General features: G+C 43.7%; 1 protein-coding gene across 4 annotated transcripts in view; it reads right to left on the bottom strand.

The window, feature by feature from the left end:
* map3k1 (mitogen-activated protein kinase kinase kinase 1, E3 ubiquitin protein ligase) overlaps positions 1-16,653 on the bottom strand; it is a 60,396-nt gene that overhangs the window by 20,599 nt on the left and 23,144 nt on the right. For all 4 annotated transcript variants that reach the window (XM_014144678.2, XM_014144685.2, XM_045693621.1 and 1 more), the window contains exons 2-6: positions 6,899-7,049; positions 4,998-5,216; positions 4,583-4,783; positions 1,640-1,756; positions 1,047-1,198 (exon numbers count right to left, since the gene is read on the bottom strand). In XM_014144678.2, coding sequence (XP_014000153.1) covers positions 1,047-1,198; positions 1,640-1,756; positions 4,583-4,783; positions 4,998-5,216; positions 6,899-7,049 — 840 coding nt within the window. The remainder of the gene's footprint in view (positions 1-1,046; positions 1,199-1,639; positions 1,757-4,582; positions 4,784-4,997; positions 5,217-6,898; positions 7,050-16,653) is intronic.

Here is a 16,653-nt window from a genome sequence, read left to right as displayed (position 1 = left end):
TTTGGAGAAATGTCCTCTGGTCTGATGAAAAAAAAATAATAAATAGAACTGTTAGGCCATAATGACTATCGTTATGTTTGGAGGAAAAAGGGTGATGCTTGCAAGCCGAAGAACACCATCCCAACCGTGAAGCACAGGGGTGGCAGCATCATGTTGTGGAGGTGCTTTGCTGCAGGAGGGCCTGGTGCACTTCACAAAATAGATGGCATCATGAGGTAGGAAAATTATGTGGATATATTGAAGCAACATCTCAAGACATCAGTCAGGAAGTTAAAGCTTGGTTGCAAATGGGTCTTCCAAATGGACAATGACCCCAAGCATACTTCCAAAGTTGTGGCAAAATGGCTTAAGGACAAAGTCTAGGTACTGGAGTGGCCATCACAAGGCCCTGACCTCAATCCCATAGATTTGTGAGCAGAACTGAAAAAGCGTGTGCGAGCAAGGAGGCCTACAATCCTGACTCGGTTACACCAGCTCTGTCAGGAGGAATGGGCCAAAAATTCACCCAACTTATTGTGGGAAGCTTATGGAAGGCTACCCGAAACATTTGACCCAAGTTAAACAATTTAAAGGCAACGCTACCAAATACTAATTGAGTGTATGTAAACTTCTGACCCACTGGGAATGTGATGTAAGAAATAAAAGCTGAAATCATTCTCTCTACTATTATTCTGACATTTCACATTCTTAAAATAAAGCGATGAGCTAAAACAGGGAATTTTTACTGAGATTAAATGTCAGGAATTGTGAAAAACTGAGTTTAAATGTATTTGGCGAAGGTGTATGTAAACTTCCGACTTCAACTGTACACACACACACACACACATAAATAACAGCCAGGGCATAAAGGGAAAGAGACATTTGTGTTAAACCAAGCTGGACCAGTGTGTTAAACCAATGCTTGACCCTCGTTCACATCAAAATCCAAAATTTGACACCACTTATGTTTATACAACTTGGTGGTATTCAAGGGCCTTCTGGCATAATATGTTTTACAATACAACATCTGTACTCTGTGTGTGTGTGTGCGTGTGTGTACACACTACCTGCTGTCGTTGCTCGAGGCGCCAGAGTTGCTGGACGGACAGGACGTGTGGGGGTTGGACATGCGCGACACAAACTTCTGAATGGTGTTGCGCGACGGCGCCTTGATGCGCGAGCTGCGGCGATTGTGGTACTTCTGGAACAAGCTCTCCACCTGGAGACAATGCCACAGTTAGCCGTCGTAGGGAGAAATCTGCCCTAGACGCTGATCTTGGGTCAGATTGTCATTTTCTCGACTAGTGGTTAAGTATCTACATATTCAAGTCCATATCTAATGTGCATTCAAGATGGTGCAAGTCATTGAAAGTTATCCTAAACATAAATTAGAAATATTCTAGCTTTCTTTGGAAATTGGTCATTACAAAATGGGTTTAGCTAATCATGTAGGCCCTTGTCAAACTATTGTTTTGAGCTGAAGCATATTGTGCTGGTACGGATATCCCCATTTTCACATTGTCCTGTCCAGCACGGTTTCAGCATGTTGGATCCTTAAACAGGCCAGCACAGTACAGCTCAGTTCTCTCAGCTCAGTAGGGAGAAAGGGGAATTACACAGATTGGTTACAGGGCATGTCGGTTGGTTGCTGAAAGGTTACCTCAAAGTTTTTGAGGGTTTTCCTCCAGAGCAGGGGGTCTGAGGGCTCCAGCTGGAAGACACGGAGCATGACGAAGAGGACGTGGATACAGAACGCCCCTCGGCCACAGCTACAGGTCTACAGTAAATGGAGAGGATAGCAGACCGGGGGGGTTACTCACGTGTGTGCATATACATACCAACACCGTACTCACACACACACGCGCAGGCACACACAGATGGCCATAAATGGTCACGCAGACAGATACAGACCTGCTGTAGTGATTACCCAGCCATTTGCTACTGTAGTGATTACCCAGCCATTTGCTACTGTAGTGATTACCCAGCCATTTGCTACTGTAGTGATTACCCAGCCATTTGCTACTGTAGTGATTACCCAGCCATTTGCTACTGTAGCGATTACCCAGCCATTTGCTACTGTAGCGATGGAGTGATTACCCAGCCATTTGCTACTGTAGTGATTACCCAGCCATTTACTACTGTAGTGTTTACCCAGCCATTTGCTACTGTAGCGATGGAGTGATTACCCAGCCATTTGCTACTGTAGTGATTACCCAGCCATTTACTACTGTAGTGTTTACCCAGCCATTTACTACTGTAGTGTTTACCCAGCCATTTACTACTGTAGTGATTACCCAGCCATTTACTACTGTAGTGATTACCCAGCCATTTACTACTGTAGTGATTACCCAGCCATTTGCTACTGTAGTGATTACCCAGCCATTTGCTACTGTAGTGATTACCCAGCCATTTGCTACTGTAGTGATTACCCAGCCATTTGCTACTGTAGTGATTACCCAGCCATTTGCTACTGTAGTGATTACCCAGCCATTTGCTACTGTAGTGATTACCCAGCCATTTGCTACTGTAGTGTTTACCCAGCCATTTGCTACTGTAGCGATGGAGTGATTACCCAGCCATTCGCTACTGGAGCGATTACTCAGCCATTCGCTACTGGAGCGATTACCCAGCCATTCGCTACTGGAGCGATTACCCAGCCATTCGCTACTGGAGCGATTACCCAGCCATTCGCTACTGGAGCGATGGAGCGATTACCCAGACATTTACTAACGATAAATCGCTCCAGTAGTAAATGGCTGGGTAATCACTCCATCGCTACAGTAGCAAATGGCTGGGTAATCACTACAGTAGTAAATGGCTGGGTAATCACTACAGTAGTAAATGGCTGGGTAAACACTACAGTAGTAAATGGCTGGGTAAACACTACAGTAGTAAATGGCTGGGTAATCACTACAGTAGTAAATGGCTGGGTAATCACTACAGTAGTAAATGGCTGGGTAAACACTACAGTAGTAAATGGCTGGGTAATCACTACAGTAGTAAATGGCTGGGTAAACACTACAGTAGTAAATGGCTGGGTAAACACTACAGTAGTAAATGGCTGGGTAAACACTACAGTAGTAAATGGCTGGGCAAACACTACAGTAGTAAATGGCTGGGTAATCACTACAGTAGTAAATGGCTGGGTAAACACTACAGTAGTAAATGGCTGGGAAACACTACAGTAGTAAATGGCTGGGTAAACACTACAGTAGTAAATGGCTGGGTAAACACTACAGTAGTAAATGGCTGGGTAATCACTACAGTAGTAAATGGCTGGGTAAACACTACAGTAGTAAATGGCTGGGTAAACACTACAGTAGTAAATGGCTGGGTAAACACTACAGTAGTAAATGGCTGGGTAAACACTACAGTAGTAAATGGCTGGGTAATCACTACAGTAGTAAATGGCTGGGTAATCACTACAGTAGTAAATGGCTGGGTAAACACTACAGTAGTAAATGGCTGGGTAAACACTACAGTAGTAAATGGCTGGGTAAACACTACAGTAGTAAATGGCTGGGTAATCACTACAGTAGTAAATGGCTGGGTAATCACTACAGTAGTAAATGGCTGGGTAATCACTACAGTAGTAAATGGCTGGGTAAACACTACAGTAGTAAATGGCTGGGTAAACACTACAGTAGTAAATGGCTGGGTAAACAAAAAGAGCCTGCCAACGTACAAGTGAAGCAAATGATTAAAGTAACTGTCCAGTGTTTCCAGATTTCTATGAAATATGACCTATAATTACTTACAATACGAGTGAAATGGTTTTCCTTCCAACAAAAATGGTAATTAACTACTGTATGTTAAAAAGCAACAGAATAGTGTGGGCACTCATTGGCCATCAAAAATACGAATGCGAGTAGACGGCTGACTGGTCAGCTCATCCTCTTCAGGAGTATGACATCATACTCTGAGAAAATACAACGTGTTCTTGTTGAGATACAAGTTTGACGTGTGGTTTTTGAACCGTTTTTTTTCTTAGTACAACTACATATGAGGATATTATTTTCAATGATATATATTATTATATTGTTTTGACAATATTGCAATATTTTTTTTGAGCTAGTCTCCCCAGGACTGTAGGGGGAGAAAATCGAATCGCAATAAAATCACAGTATCGAATGGCAACACATATCGGCACCTAAGTATCATGACAATATCGTATAGTGAGGTCCCTGGATATCCCTAGCCCTATTATCACTTCAATTTATGTTTTGGCCACAAATACGAGTATAGGACGAGTCAACAACATTATTTGGGTACGAGTTAACAGAATACAAACTTTTAAAAGTCAGATTTTCAAATGGACAGTTACTCGAAACGCAAATTGGTAAAAGCTGGAACCGTTGTTGCAGCCAAGCCTCAATCTAGCCTGCCAGTTGGAATCTCACAAACCTGCATCAGCTTAATCAATTCCCAATCGACCCCAAGTCTAGACACTTGTATATATCAGTATAATAGTTGATAACACCCATCTAATCCTTTTAATATCGCCACAAGTACATAGACGGTAGAGGGAGTCGATTTGAAAATTAGTCTTGATTCTGTTTAAATCTTTCTTCATTGGTCTGAGTGGACTTCCAGCAATTCCTACCTGTGGACCAATGAACACCCTGTATTTGTTGTCGGGGCTGTCTCCTCCAATCAGAAAGGAGTTGGGGCCTATCTGCTGCAGTAGGTAGAGGCGAGCCCTCATGACCTTGTTGACACGGCGACTGGTCTCCTCAGGACTGTAGGGGGAGAAGCCGTCTGGGGAGGGCGCCCGGCGAGGGGGCGTCACCCTGCCACTCTGAAACTACACAACAACATCAGATCAAGACAGCCTCAGAACAATAGTTACGTGGGTATATTATACTGTCACTAAATAGTCACTTAGGACTTCATATTGCTATGATACTTTTTACAGTTCTTTTAAACCCCAAGTGAAGAGGCTTCATATCTAATCAATGTTACATTATCATCAAAATGTTTTAATGTCTGTGCGCTACGTCTGTGTGTGTGCTAATCACCGGCACGGGTGAGGCCCTCTTCCTGCGCACCCCGGGGGACTCAGGCTTCCCACCGGCCCTGCCAGAGGAAGAGGAGGAGGAAGAGGGGGTTCCAGGGGAGGGGCTGCGGCGGCCTCTGCTCTGCTGGGGGGAGGAGCTGGCGGGGGCGTCGGCGCCTGCCTCTGCCCCTTTGCAGCCCGCCTCGCTCCCGTCCGGTCGCAGGGGGACAGGCTTCACCACCTGAGGGAGAGAAGGTCAGGGGGTTAATGACAGGTTGGGGTAGGCCACATGAGGCCTAAATGACAGTAGAGTCCCTTTACAGTGGAACGTTCAGACAGACATTTGTTATGTAAAACAAACATGCTTCTCTGACACGTAGAACATGTAGAACAAGGAATCATGTCAGCTCTATCCATGGCATTTCTATCTGCGACGTTGGTCAACTGAACACGGGTCTGTAGATCTGGTGGAAGCATTGAAATTTCCACGCAGCCAATCGGAAGGCATGATGTAGCCATATTACCATAATACATATATCCATCTAATCCTCTCAGAAGACTGCCAAGACTAGAGGTCAGGGGGGGCTAGAGGTCAGGGGGCTAGAGATCAGGGGGCTAGAGGTCAGCCTCTGTGTCTGCTGTGAAAGACTAGGTGCAACGTAATGATGCAACATCCAGGGTTTGACATGTCCAATTCTGATAGATTTCAGTCATGAAAACAAACTTTATTTCAAAGCATTAACAGTATCAAATCAGTCTTTAGAGTAGTGAATATTTAAGAGTTGCTTGGATCTATAAAATGTTAAGCGTGGCACAGTACGCTAAGTACACACACGTGTGGTGTTCGTGTGTGTGTATGGACCTACATGTTTATACAGTATTATAGCCGTGTGGTGTTCTCTCGCTCTCTCTGTGTGTGTGTGTGTGTGTTAATGTATGTATGTATCTACATGTTTATACAGTATTATAGCCGTGTGGTGTTCTCTCGCTCTCTCTCTCTGTGTGTGTGTGTGTGTGTGTGTGTGTGTGTGTGTGTGTGTGTGTATCTACATGTTTATACAGTATTATAGCCGTGTGGTGTTCTCTCGCTCTCTCTCTGTGTGTGTGTGTGTGTGTGTGTGTGTGTGTGTGTGTGTGTGTGTGTGTGTGTGTGTGTGTGTGTGTGTGTGTGATGTATGTATCTACATGTTTATACAGTATTATAGCCGTGTGGTGTTCTCTCGCTCTCTGTGTGTGTGTATGCATCTACATGTTTATACAGTATTATAGCCGTGTGGTGTTCTGTGTGTGTGTATGGACCTACATGTTTATACAGTATTATAGCCGTGTGGTGTTCTGTGTGTGTGTATGGACCTACATGTTTATACAGTATTATAGCCGTGTGGTGTTCGTGTGTGTGTATGTATCTACATGTTTATACAGTATTATAGCCGTGTGGTGTTCTCTCGCTCTCTGGTGTGTGTGTGTGTGTGTGTGTGTGTATAGACCTACATGTTTATACAGTATTATAGCCGTGTGGTGTTCTCTCTCTCTCTGTGTGTGTGTGTGTGTGTGTGTGTGTGTGTGTGTGTGTGTGTGTGTGTGTGTGTGTGTGTGTGTGTGTGTATATAGACCTACATGTTTATACAGTATTATAGCAGTGTGGTGTTCTGTGTGTGTGTGTGTGTGTAGACCTACATGTTTATACAGTATTATAGCCGTGTGGTGTTCTGTGTGTGTGTGTGTGTGTGTGTGTGTGTGTGTGTGTGTGTGTGTGTGTGTGTGTGTGTGTGTGTGTATAGACCTACATGTTTATACAGTATTATAGCAGTGTGGTGTTCTGTGTGTGTGTGTGTGTGTAGACCAACATGTTTATACAGTATTATAGCTGTGTGTGCATGCATTTGTTTCTGTGTCCATGTGTGTCAGGATGCAGCAGCTCACCACCGGGCCCCTCCTGCTACGTCTCTCCAGCCACTCGTGCTTCCAGGTGGGCATGCAGGTGGCCTTGAGCTTCTCCCGGATCATCCGCTCCTCGGGCCGGTCCTCCATCTTCTGCAGACCCCGCAGGGTATCCTTACTCTCCATGTCGCGACTACAGAGAAACCGCAGAGGGGGCGGAGTTAGACAATGGCAACTGCTTGGCATCTGACCGCAAGGCACTACAGAGGGTAGTGCTTACGGCTCAGTACATCACTGGGGCTAAGCTACCTGACATCCAGGATCTCTATACCAGGCGGTTTTAGAGGAAGCTGTGGCATATCAACAGGCTGATTAAACAGCATGATCATTACACAGGTGTACCTTGTGCTAGGGACAATAAAAGGCCACTTTAAAATGTGCAACACAAAGCCACAGATGTTTCAAGTTGAGGGAGCGTGCAATTGGCATGCTGACTGCAGGAATGTCCATCAGAGCTGTTGCCAGAGAATTTAATGTTCATTTCTCTACCATAAGCTGCCTCCAACATCGTTTTAGAGAATTTGGCAGTATGTCCAACCGGCCTCACAACCGCAGACCATGTGTAACAATGCCAGGCCAGGACCTCCACATTCGGCTTCTTCACCGGGCCTGGCTCCCCAGTGGGTGGGCCTGCCTGCACCCCTGCCTACTCATGTGAAATCCATAGATTAGGGCCTAATGAATTTATTTAAATTGATTTTTATATGAACTTTAACTCAGTCAAATCTTAGACATTTTTGCATTTAAATTTTTGTTCAGTATATGTACATATCTACCTCAAGTACCCCTGCACAGACTCGGAACTGGTAACCCGTGTACAGGGCCTGAAAAACGTTTTGGTCCACCATGATTGTTTCCATAATTTAAAAAATAAAAGGTTTTGGTGGGTTTTTTTTTTAAACAGATTAGCATTCATGCTTTGTAATGTTTCTCAAACAAATGTATTACTAGTAAAAAGTGGTATATTGCTAAATATTTACATTTGAACCAAAATATTACAGAGACAAAATATTCAGCTACCCCCGTTAAGGGCGGGAGGTTACCGTGGTAACGAGGGCGCTAGCTGCTCTAGTTAGTGACAGAATCTGACTAGTAGCCGGTGCCTTCACTAGCAGTTGAAGCAAAAATCAAACATTGAAAAACAACCTCGCTTGTGAACAAAACAATGTAAGTAGTCAAGACACAGGACAAAGTCTCACTTTAGTACACTTGAGTAAATTAGACCAACTTCAATGCCTGTGCGCAGCACTTCCAAAATGACTTCCATCTCAGTGTGTACAGCTCCCCAGCCAGGTGTTGCTGTGCGTCGCGGGATGGATAGATATATAAGTCCTAGTTCTTTGTGTGATTAGCAACAAGCTATGAACCAAAATGACAGAAACACTTTGAAAACAGCTACTGCAGCATTTATTTAGCTGTAAATGTGCCAATACTTGGCGGGTGGTGTGTGTTCATTTTAGACCCTGCCATATAGCCAAGTTACTCATTGTGTATTTATTCCTTGTGTTATTATTTTTATATTATTTCTCTGCATTGTTCGGAAGGGCCCATAAGTAAGCTTTTCACTGTTTGTCTACAACTGTAGATTTGATTGACAATACCCAGCAAACTAGAAACATTCCCAGAACATTATCCAAGATTCCCATGATGTTCTAGTTAGGGTTCTCTCTTACATTAGGTTGATAAACATTCAGAGAATGTTATTAATAAAATCTTTATGTTCTAACATTCACTAAAATGTTGTGCATCAACATTATAAAAACCACCACAGAACATTCCCCAAAAGTTCTCATTGGGTTTCCGGGTAATGTAATAATGTACCAGTAATGTTTTCCCAGCAAACCAAAATTGGTTCTGTGAAACTTTCACAGAACCAATGGTGATGATTATAGAATGTTTGCATAAAACATTTGCCTAATGTTGCAAAAATGTTCCTATAAAACATTTAAAAAGGTTCCCAGGATATTTCATTAGGTTGTGGGACCAGTCTTGTGAGAACATTGTGGGGACATGACAAAAGATACACTACCGGTCAAACGTTTTAGAACACCTACTCAGTCAAGGGTTTTTCTTAATTTTTTCTACATTGTAGAATAATAGTGAAGACATCAAAACCATGAAATAGCACATATGGAATCATGTAGTAACCAAAAAAAGTGTTAAATTCAAATGTATTTTATATTTGAGATTCTTCAAATAGCCACCCTTTGCCTTGATGACAGCTTTGCACACGCTTGGCATTCTCTCAACCAGCTTCATGAGGTAGACACCTGGAATGCATTTCAATTAACAGATGTGACTTCTTAAAAGTTCATTTGTGGAATTTCTTTCCTTCTTAATGCGTTTGAGCCAATCAGTTGTGTTGTGACAAGGTAGGGGTGGTATACAGAAGATGGCCTTACTTGGTAAAAGACCAAGTCCATATTATAGCAAGAACAGATCAAAACGACAGTCCATCATTACTTTAAGACATGAAGGTCAGTAAATACAGAACATTTCAAGACCTTTGAACGTTTCTTCAAGTGCAGTCGCAAAAACCATCCAAGTGCTATGATGAAACTGCCTCTCATGAGGACCGCCACAGGAATGGAAGACCCCGAGTTACCTCTGCTGCAGACGATAAGTTCATTAGAGTTACCAGCCTCAGAAATTGCAGCCCAAATAAATGCTTCAGAATTCAAGTAATCAAATCAAAGTTTATTTGTCACGAGTGTCGAATACAACAGGTGTAGACCTTACAGTGAGATGCTTACTTACAGGCTCTAACCAACAGTACAAAAAAGTTATTAGGTGAACAATAGGTAAGTAAAGAAATAAAAACAGTAAAAAGACAGTGAAAAATAACAGTAGCGAGGGTATATACAGGCACCGGTTAGTCGGGCTGATTGAGGTAGTATGTACATGTAGATATGGTTAAAGTGACTATACATATATGATAGAGAGTAGCAGTAGCGTAAAAGAGGGGTTGGCGGGTGGTGGGTGGCAGGACACAATGCAGATATCCCGGCTAGCCAATTTGTGGGGGCACTGGTTGGTCGGGCAAATTGAGGTAGTATTTACATGAATGTATAGTTAAAGTGACTATGCATATATGATTAACAGAGAGTAGCAGCAGCGTAAAAGAGGGGGGGGGCACACAATGCAAATAGTCCAGGTAGCCATTTGATTACCTGTTCAGGAGTCTTATGGCTTGGGGGTAAAAACTGTTAAGAAGCCTTTTTGTCCTAGACTTGGCACTCCGGTACCGCTTGCCATGAGGCAGTAGAGAGAACAGTCTATGACTGGGGTGGCTGGGGTCTTTGAACATTTTTAGGGCCTTCCTCTGACACCGCCTGGTGTAGAGGTCCTGGATGGCAGGCAGTTTAGTCCCAGTAATGTACTGGGCCATACGCACTACCCTCTGTAGTGCCTAGCGGTCGGAGGCCGAGCAATTGCCGTACCAGGCAGTGATGCAACCAGTCAGGATGCTCTCGATGTTGCAGCTGTAGAACCTTTTGAGGATCTCAGGACCCATGCCAAATCTTTTTAGTTTCCTGAGGGGGAATAGGCTTTGTCGTGGCCTCTTCACAACTGTCTTGCTGTGTTTGGACCATTTTAGTTTGTTGGTGATGTGGACACCAAGGAACTTGAAGCTCTCAACCTGCTCCACAACAGCCCGTCGATGAGAATGGGGGCGTGCTCGGTCCTCCTTTTCCTGTAGTCCACAATCAACTCCTTAGTCTTGGTTATGTTGAAGTTGTTATTCTGGCACCACCCGGCCAGGTCTCTGACCTCCTCCCTATAGGCTGTCTCGTCGTTGTCTGTGATCAGGCCTACCACTGTTGTGTCGTCTGCAAACTTGATGGTGTTGGAGTCGTGCCTGGCCATGCAGTCATGAGTATACTGGGAGTACAGGAGGGGACTGAGCACGCACCCCTGGGGGGGGCTCCAGTGTTGAGGATCAGCGTGGCAGATGTGTTGCTACCTACCCTCACCACCTAGGGGCTGCCCGTCAGGAAGTCCAGGATCCAGTTGCAGAGGGAGGTGTTTAGTCCCAGGGTCCTTAACTTAGTGATGAGCTTTGAGGGGACTACGGTGTTGAACGCTGAGCTGTAGTCAATGAATAGCATTCTCACGTAGGTGTTCCTTTTGTTCATGTGGGAAAGGGCTGTGTGGAGTGCAATAGAGATTGCATCATCTGTGGATCTATTTGGGCGGTATGCAAATTGGAGTGGGTCTAGGGTTTCTGGGATAATGGTGTTGATGTGAGCCAATACCAGCCTTTCTAAGCACTTCATGGCTACAGATGTGAGTGCTACGGGTCTGTTAGTCATTTAGGCAGGTTACCTTCGTGTTCTTGGGAACAGGGACTATGGTGGTCTGCTTGAAACATGTTGGTATTACAGACTCAGACAGGGACATGTTGAAAATATCAGTGAAGACACCTGCCAGTTGGTCAGCACATGCCCGGAGCACACGTCCTGGTAATCCGTCTGGCCCCGCAGCCTTGTGAATGTTGACCTGTTTAAAGGTCTTACTCACGTCGGCTACGGAGAGCATGATCACACAGTCGTCCGGAACAGCTGATGCTCTCATGCATGCCTCAGTGTTGCTTGCCTCGAAGCGAGCATAGAAGTGATTTAGCTCATCTGATAGGCTCGTGTCACTGGGCGGCTGTGCTTCCCTTTGTAGTCTAATAGTTTGTAAGCCCTGCCACATAAGACGAGCGTCGGAGCCGGTGTAGTACGATTCAATCTTAGCCCTGTATTGACGCTTTGCCTGTTTGATGGTTCGTCACAAGGCATAGCAGGATTTCTTATAAGTTTCCGGGTTAGATTCCCGCACCTTGAAAGCGGCAGCTCTACCCTTTATCTCAGTGCGAATGTTGCCTGTAATCCATGGCTTCTGGTATGTACGTACAGTCACTGCGGAGACGACGTCCTCGATGCACTTACTGATGAAGCCAGTGACTGATGTGGCGTACTCCTCAATGCCATCGGAAGAATCCCGGAACATATTCCAGTCTGTCCTAGCAAAACAGTCCTGTAGTTTAGCATCTGCTTCACCTGAACACTTTCTTATAGACCGAGTCACTGGTGCTTCCTGCATTCATTTTTGTTTGTAAGTAGGAATCAGGAGGATAGAATTGTGGTCGGATTTACCAAATGGAGGGCGAGGGAGAGTTTTCTACATGTCTCTGTGTGTGGAGTAAAGGTGGTCTAGAATTATTTTCCCTCTGGTTGCACATTTAACATGCTGATATAAATTAGGTAAAACTGATTTAAGTTTCCCTGCATTAAAGTCCCTGGCCACTAGGAGTGCCACCTCTGGGTGAGCAGTTTCCTGTTTGCTTATACAGCTGACCGAGTGCAGTCTTAGTGCCAGCATCTGTCTGTGGTGGTAAATAAACAGCCACGAAAAGTATAGCTGAAAACTCTAGGCAAGTAGTGTGGTCTGCATTTTATCACAAGATACTCTACTTCAGGCGGGCAAAATCTAGAGACTTCCTTAGATTTCGTGCACCAGCTGTTTACAAATATGCACAGACCGCCCCCCTCGTCTTACCGGAGTGTGCTGTTCTATCTTGCCGGTGCAGCGTATATCCCGCTAGCTGAATATCCATGTCATCATTCAGCCACGATTCCGTGAAACATAGGATATTACAGTTTGATGTCCCTTTGGTAGGACATTCATGATCGTACCTCGTCTAATTTATTGTCCAATAACTGCACGTTGGCGAGTAATATTGACGGTAACGGCAGCTTTCCCACTCGCCTTCTGTGTATCCTTATGGAGGCACCCCGCTCTGTGCCTCTGTACCTGCGTCTCTTCCTCTTGCAAATAACTGGGATGTTGGCCTTGTCGGGTGTTCGGAGAATGTCCTGTGCTTCCTACTTGAAGAAAAAAATCTTGGTCTAATCCGAGATGAGTGAACGCTGTCCTGATATCCAGAAGCTCTTTTTTTTGCCGTAAGATACGGTTGCAGAAACCCCACATAATAGCACAATTGGTTGGGCACCCGTAAAACTGCTGCCATTTCTTCTGCCGCCATTTTACCTCAACAGACATCTTAATAACAACTGTTCAGAGGAGAACAGGCCTTCATGGTCGAATTACTGCAAAGAAACCACTACTAAAAAAGGACACCAATAAGAAGAAGAGACTTGCTCGGGCAATGGACATTAGAACGATGGAAATTTGTCCATTGGACTGATGAGTCCAAAGTGGAGATTTTTGGTTCCAACTGCTGTGTCCTTGTGAGACGTGGTGTGGGTGAATGGATGATCTCTGCATGTGTATTTCCCACCGTGAAGCATGGTGTGGGGGTGCTTTGCTGGTGACACTGTCGTGATTTATTTAGAATTCAAGGCATACTTAACCAGCATGGCTACCACAGCGTTCTGCAGCGATATGCCATCCCATCTGGTTTGTGCTTAGTGGGACGCTCATTTGTTTTCAACAGGACAATGACCCAACACACCTCCAGGCTGTGTAAGGGCTATTTGACCAAGAAGGAGAGTGAAGTAGTGCTGCAACAGATTACCTGGCCTCCACAATCACCCGACCTCAACCCAATTGAGATGGTTTGGGATGAAATCGGGCCACAGAGAAGGAAAAGTAGCCAATAAGTGCTCAGCATATGTGGGAACTCCTTCAAGACTGTTGGAAAAGCATTCCAGGTGAAGCTGGTTGAGAGAATGCCAAGAGTGTGCAAAGCTGTCATCAAGTCAAAGGGTGGCTATTTGAAGTATCTCAAATATATTTGGATTTGTTTAACACTTTTGGTTACTACATGATTCCATATGTGTTATTTCATAGTTTTGATGTCTTTACTATTATTCTACAACATAGAAAATAGTAAAAATAAAGAACAACCCTTGAATGAGTAGGTGTTCTAAAACGTTTGACCGGGGGGGTATGTTCCCAAAATACAAAAACTGTCCAGTTGTGCAGATGAGGGAGACAGAGTGTGCAAAAAACATTCACCTGATGTTTCAAGAATGTTCCCAGAACACATTGTCTGTTCTTTAAAAAGCTCCCAGAACATTTCATTCGGGTTGTGGTAACATTGTGGGGAAATGACAAGAGATACTGCATGTTCCCAAAACACAGAAAATGTCCAGTTGTGTTGACATTCAGATAATGTTTGTATCAGGATGCACAAAATATTCCTTTGATGTTGCAAAAATGTTAACAGAACAGCCTTTTTTAATTCCCAGAATATGTTCAGTTGAAGTCGGACGTTTACATACACTTAGGTTGGAGTTATTAAAACTCGTTTTTCAACCACTCCACAAATTTCTTGTCAACAAACTATGGTTTTGGCAAGTCGGTAAGGACATCTACTTTGTGCGTGACAAGTAATATTTCCAACAATTGTTTACAGAGAGATTTCACTTATAATTCACTGTATCACAATTCCAGTGTGTCAGAAGTTTACATACACTAAGTTGACTGTGCCTTTAAACAGCTTGGAAAATTCCAGAAAATGTTGTCATGGCTTTAGAAGCTTCCGATAGACTAATTGACATCATTTGAGTCAATTGGAGGTGTACCTGTGGATGTATTTGAAGGCCTACCTTCAAACTCAGTGCCTCTTTGCTTGACATCATGGGGAAATCAAAAGAAATCAGCCAAGACCTCAGGAAATAAATGGTAGATCTCCACAAGTCTTGTTCATCCTTGGGAACAATTTCCAAACGTCTGAAGGTACCACGTTCATCTTTACAAACAATAGTACGCAAGTATAAACACCATGGGACCACCAGCCGTCATACCGCTCAGGAAGGAGACGCCTTCTGTCTCCTAGAGATGAACGTAATCTGGTGCGAAAAGTGCAAATCAATCCCAGAACAACAGCAAAGGACCTTGTGAAGATGCTGGAGGAAACGGGTACAAAAGTATCTATATCCACAGTAAAACGAGTCCTATATCGACATAACCTGAAAGGCCACTCAGCAAGGAAGAAGCCACTGCTCCAAAACCGCCATAAAAAAGCCAGACTACGGTTTGCAATTGCACACGGGGACAAAGATCGTACTTTTTGGATTAATGTCCTCTGGTCTGATGAAACAAAAATAGAACTGTTTGGGCATAATGACCATCGTTATGGTTGAAGGAAAAAGGGTGAGGCTTGCAAACCGAAGTGCACCATCCCAACCGTGAAGCACGGGGGTGCAGCATCATGTTGTGGGGGTGCTTTGCTGCAGGAGAGACTGGTGCACTTCACAAAATAGATGGCATCATGAGGTAGGAAAATTATGTGGATATACATCTCAAGACATCAGTCAGGAAGTTAAAGCTTGGTCGCAAATGGGTCTTCGAAATGGACAATGACCCCAAGCATACTTCCAAAGTTGTGGCAAAATGGCTTAAGGACAACAAAGTCTAGGTACTGGAGTGGCCATCACAAAGCCCTGACCTCAATCCCATAGATTTGTGAGCAGAACTGAAAAAGTGTGTGCGAGCAAGGAGGCCTACAATCCTGACTCGGTTACACCAGCTCTGTCAGGAGGAATGGGCCAAAAATTCACCCAACTTATTGTGGGAAGCTTGTGGAAGGCTACCTGAAACATTTGACCCAAGTTAAACAATTTAAAAGCAATGCTACCAAATACTAATTGAGTGCATGTAAACTGACCCACTGGGAACGTGACAAAATAAATAAAAGCTGAAAGAAATAATTTTCTCCACTATTATTCTGACATTTCACATTCTTAAAATACAAGTGGTGATCCTAACTGACCTAAGACTGGGAATTTTTAAAAGGATTAAATGTCAGGAATGTTTTTGGCTAAGGTGTATGTAAACTTCCGACTTCAACTGTAATTAGGTTGTGGGAACAGTGTGAGTACATTAAAAGAGAAGTTCCCAAAACACAAAATAGGCTCAGTTGTGATGGCATTCAGGCAATGACGTTAGGTTGCACAGGACATTCCCTTAATGTGGTAAGAATGAAATAAGGATGTTTTTATGACATTCATAGCATATCTGTTTTAGGTTTAACATAATATTCCATTGATGTTCACGCAATATACATTTCATCTTGTCTTAGAGGTCTACAGAACACTTCAAGGACATTGATAAAGTTACATTTTAAGTTTTACCTAATATTACCACAACATTCTCAGCATGCAAATTAAAGCCGATTGGAACGTTTTAAATTTATTTAACTAGGCAAGTCAGTTAAGAACAAATTCTTATTAAATTCTTATTTACAAATGACGGCCTACCCAGGCTAAACCCTAAACCGGACGACGCTGGGCCAATTGTGCGCCGTCCTATGGGACTCCCAATCACGGCCGGTTGTGATACAGAACCGGGGCCTGTAGTGTCACCTCTAGCACTGAGATGCAGCACCCTAGACCGCTGCGCCACTCGGGAGCCAATACATCACCATGATGTTTTACTCCATATTTAATGGCAATTTACATATTAGGACTGTATTGTAGGTGATAGACACAAGTGGCATTTTTATTTAATTCATAGGAAATTTGAACAGTATTTAAAAATCATACAAACAACCATATTTACACTTCATATATATTGACAATCTGCACATGATTTAATTCATAGGAAATTTGAACAGCATTTAAACATGGATCTTGTGATCTCTGGGTCTCCACTTGTATCATCTCATCTTCTGTATACTGCCCCATACAACCCGAGAGCAAACAAATCCTCCTCCCACCCCTGGCCAGTCTGTGTTTAAGGCTGTCGGGTCAGAGTGCTTCAGAACAAATATTCCGCCTCACACG

Source organism: Salmo salar, chromosome ssa01, assembly GCF_905237065.1.
Source record: "Salmo salar chromosome ssa01, Ssal_v3.1, whole genome shotgun sequence".
NCBI classification, from domain to species: domain Eukaryota; kingdom Metazoa; phylum Chordata; class Actinopteri; order Salmoniformes; family Salmonidae; genus Salmo; species Salmo salar.
The sequence above is the reverse complement of the archived record's forward strand: the minus strand, read 5'-3'. Positions and strand labels throughout refer to the sequence as shown.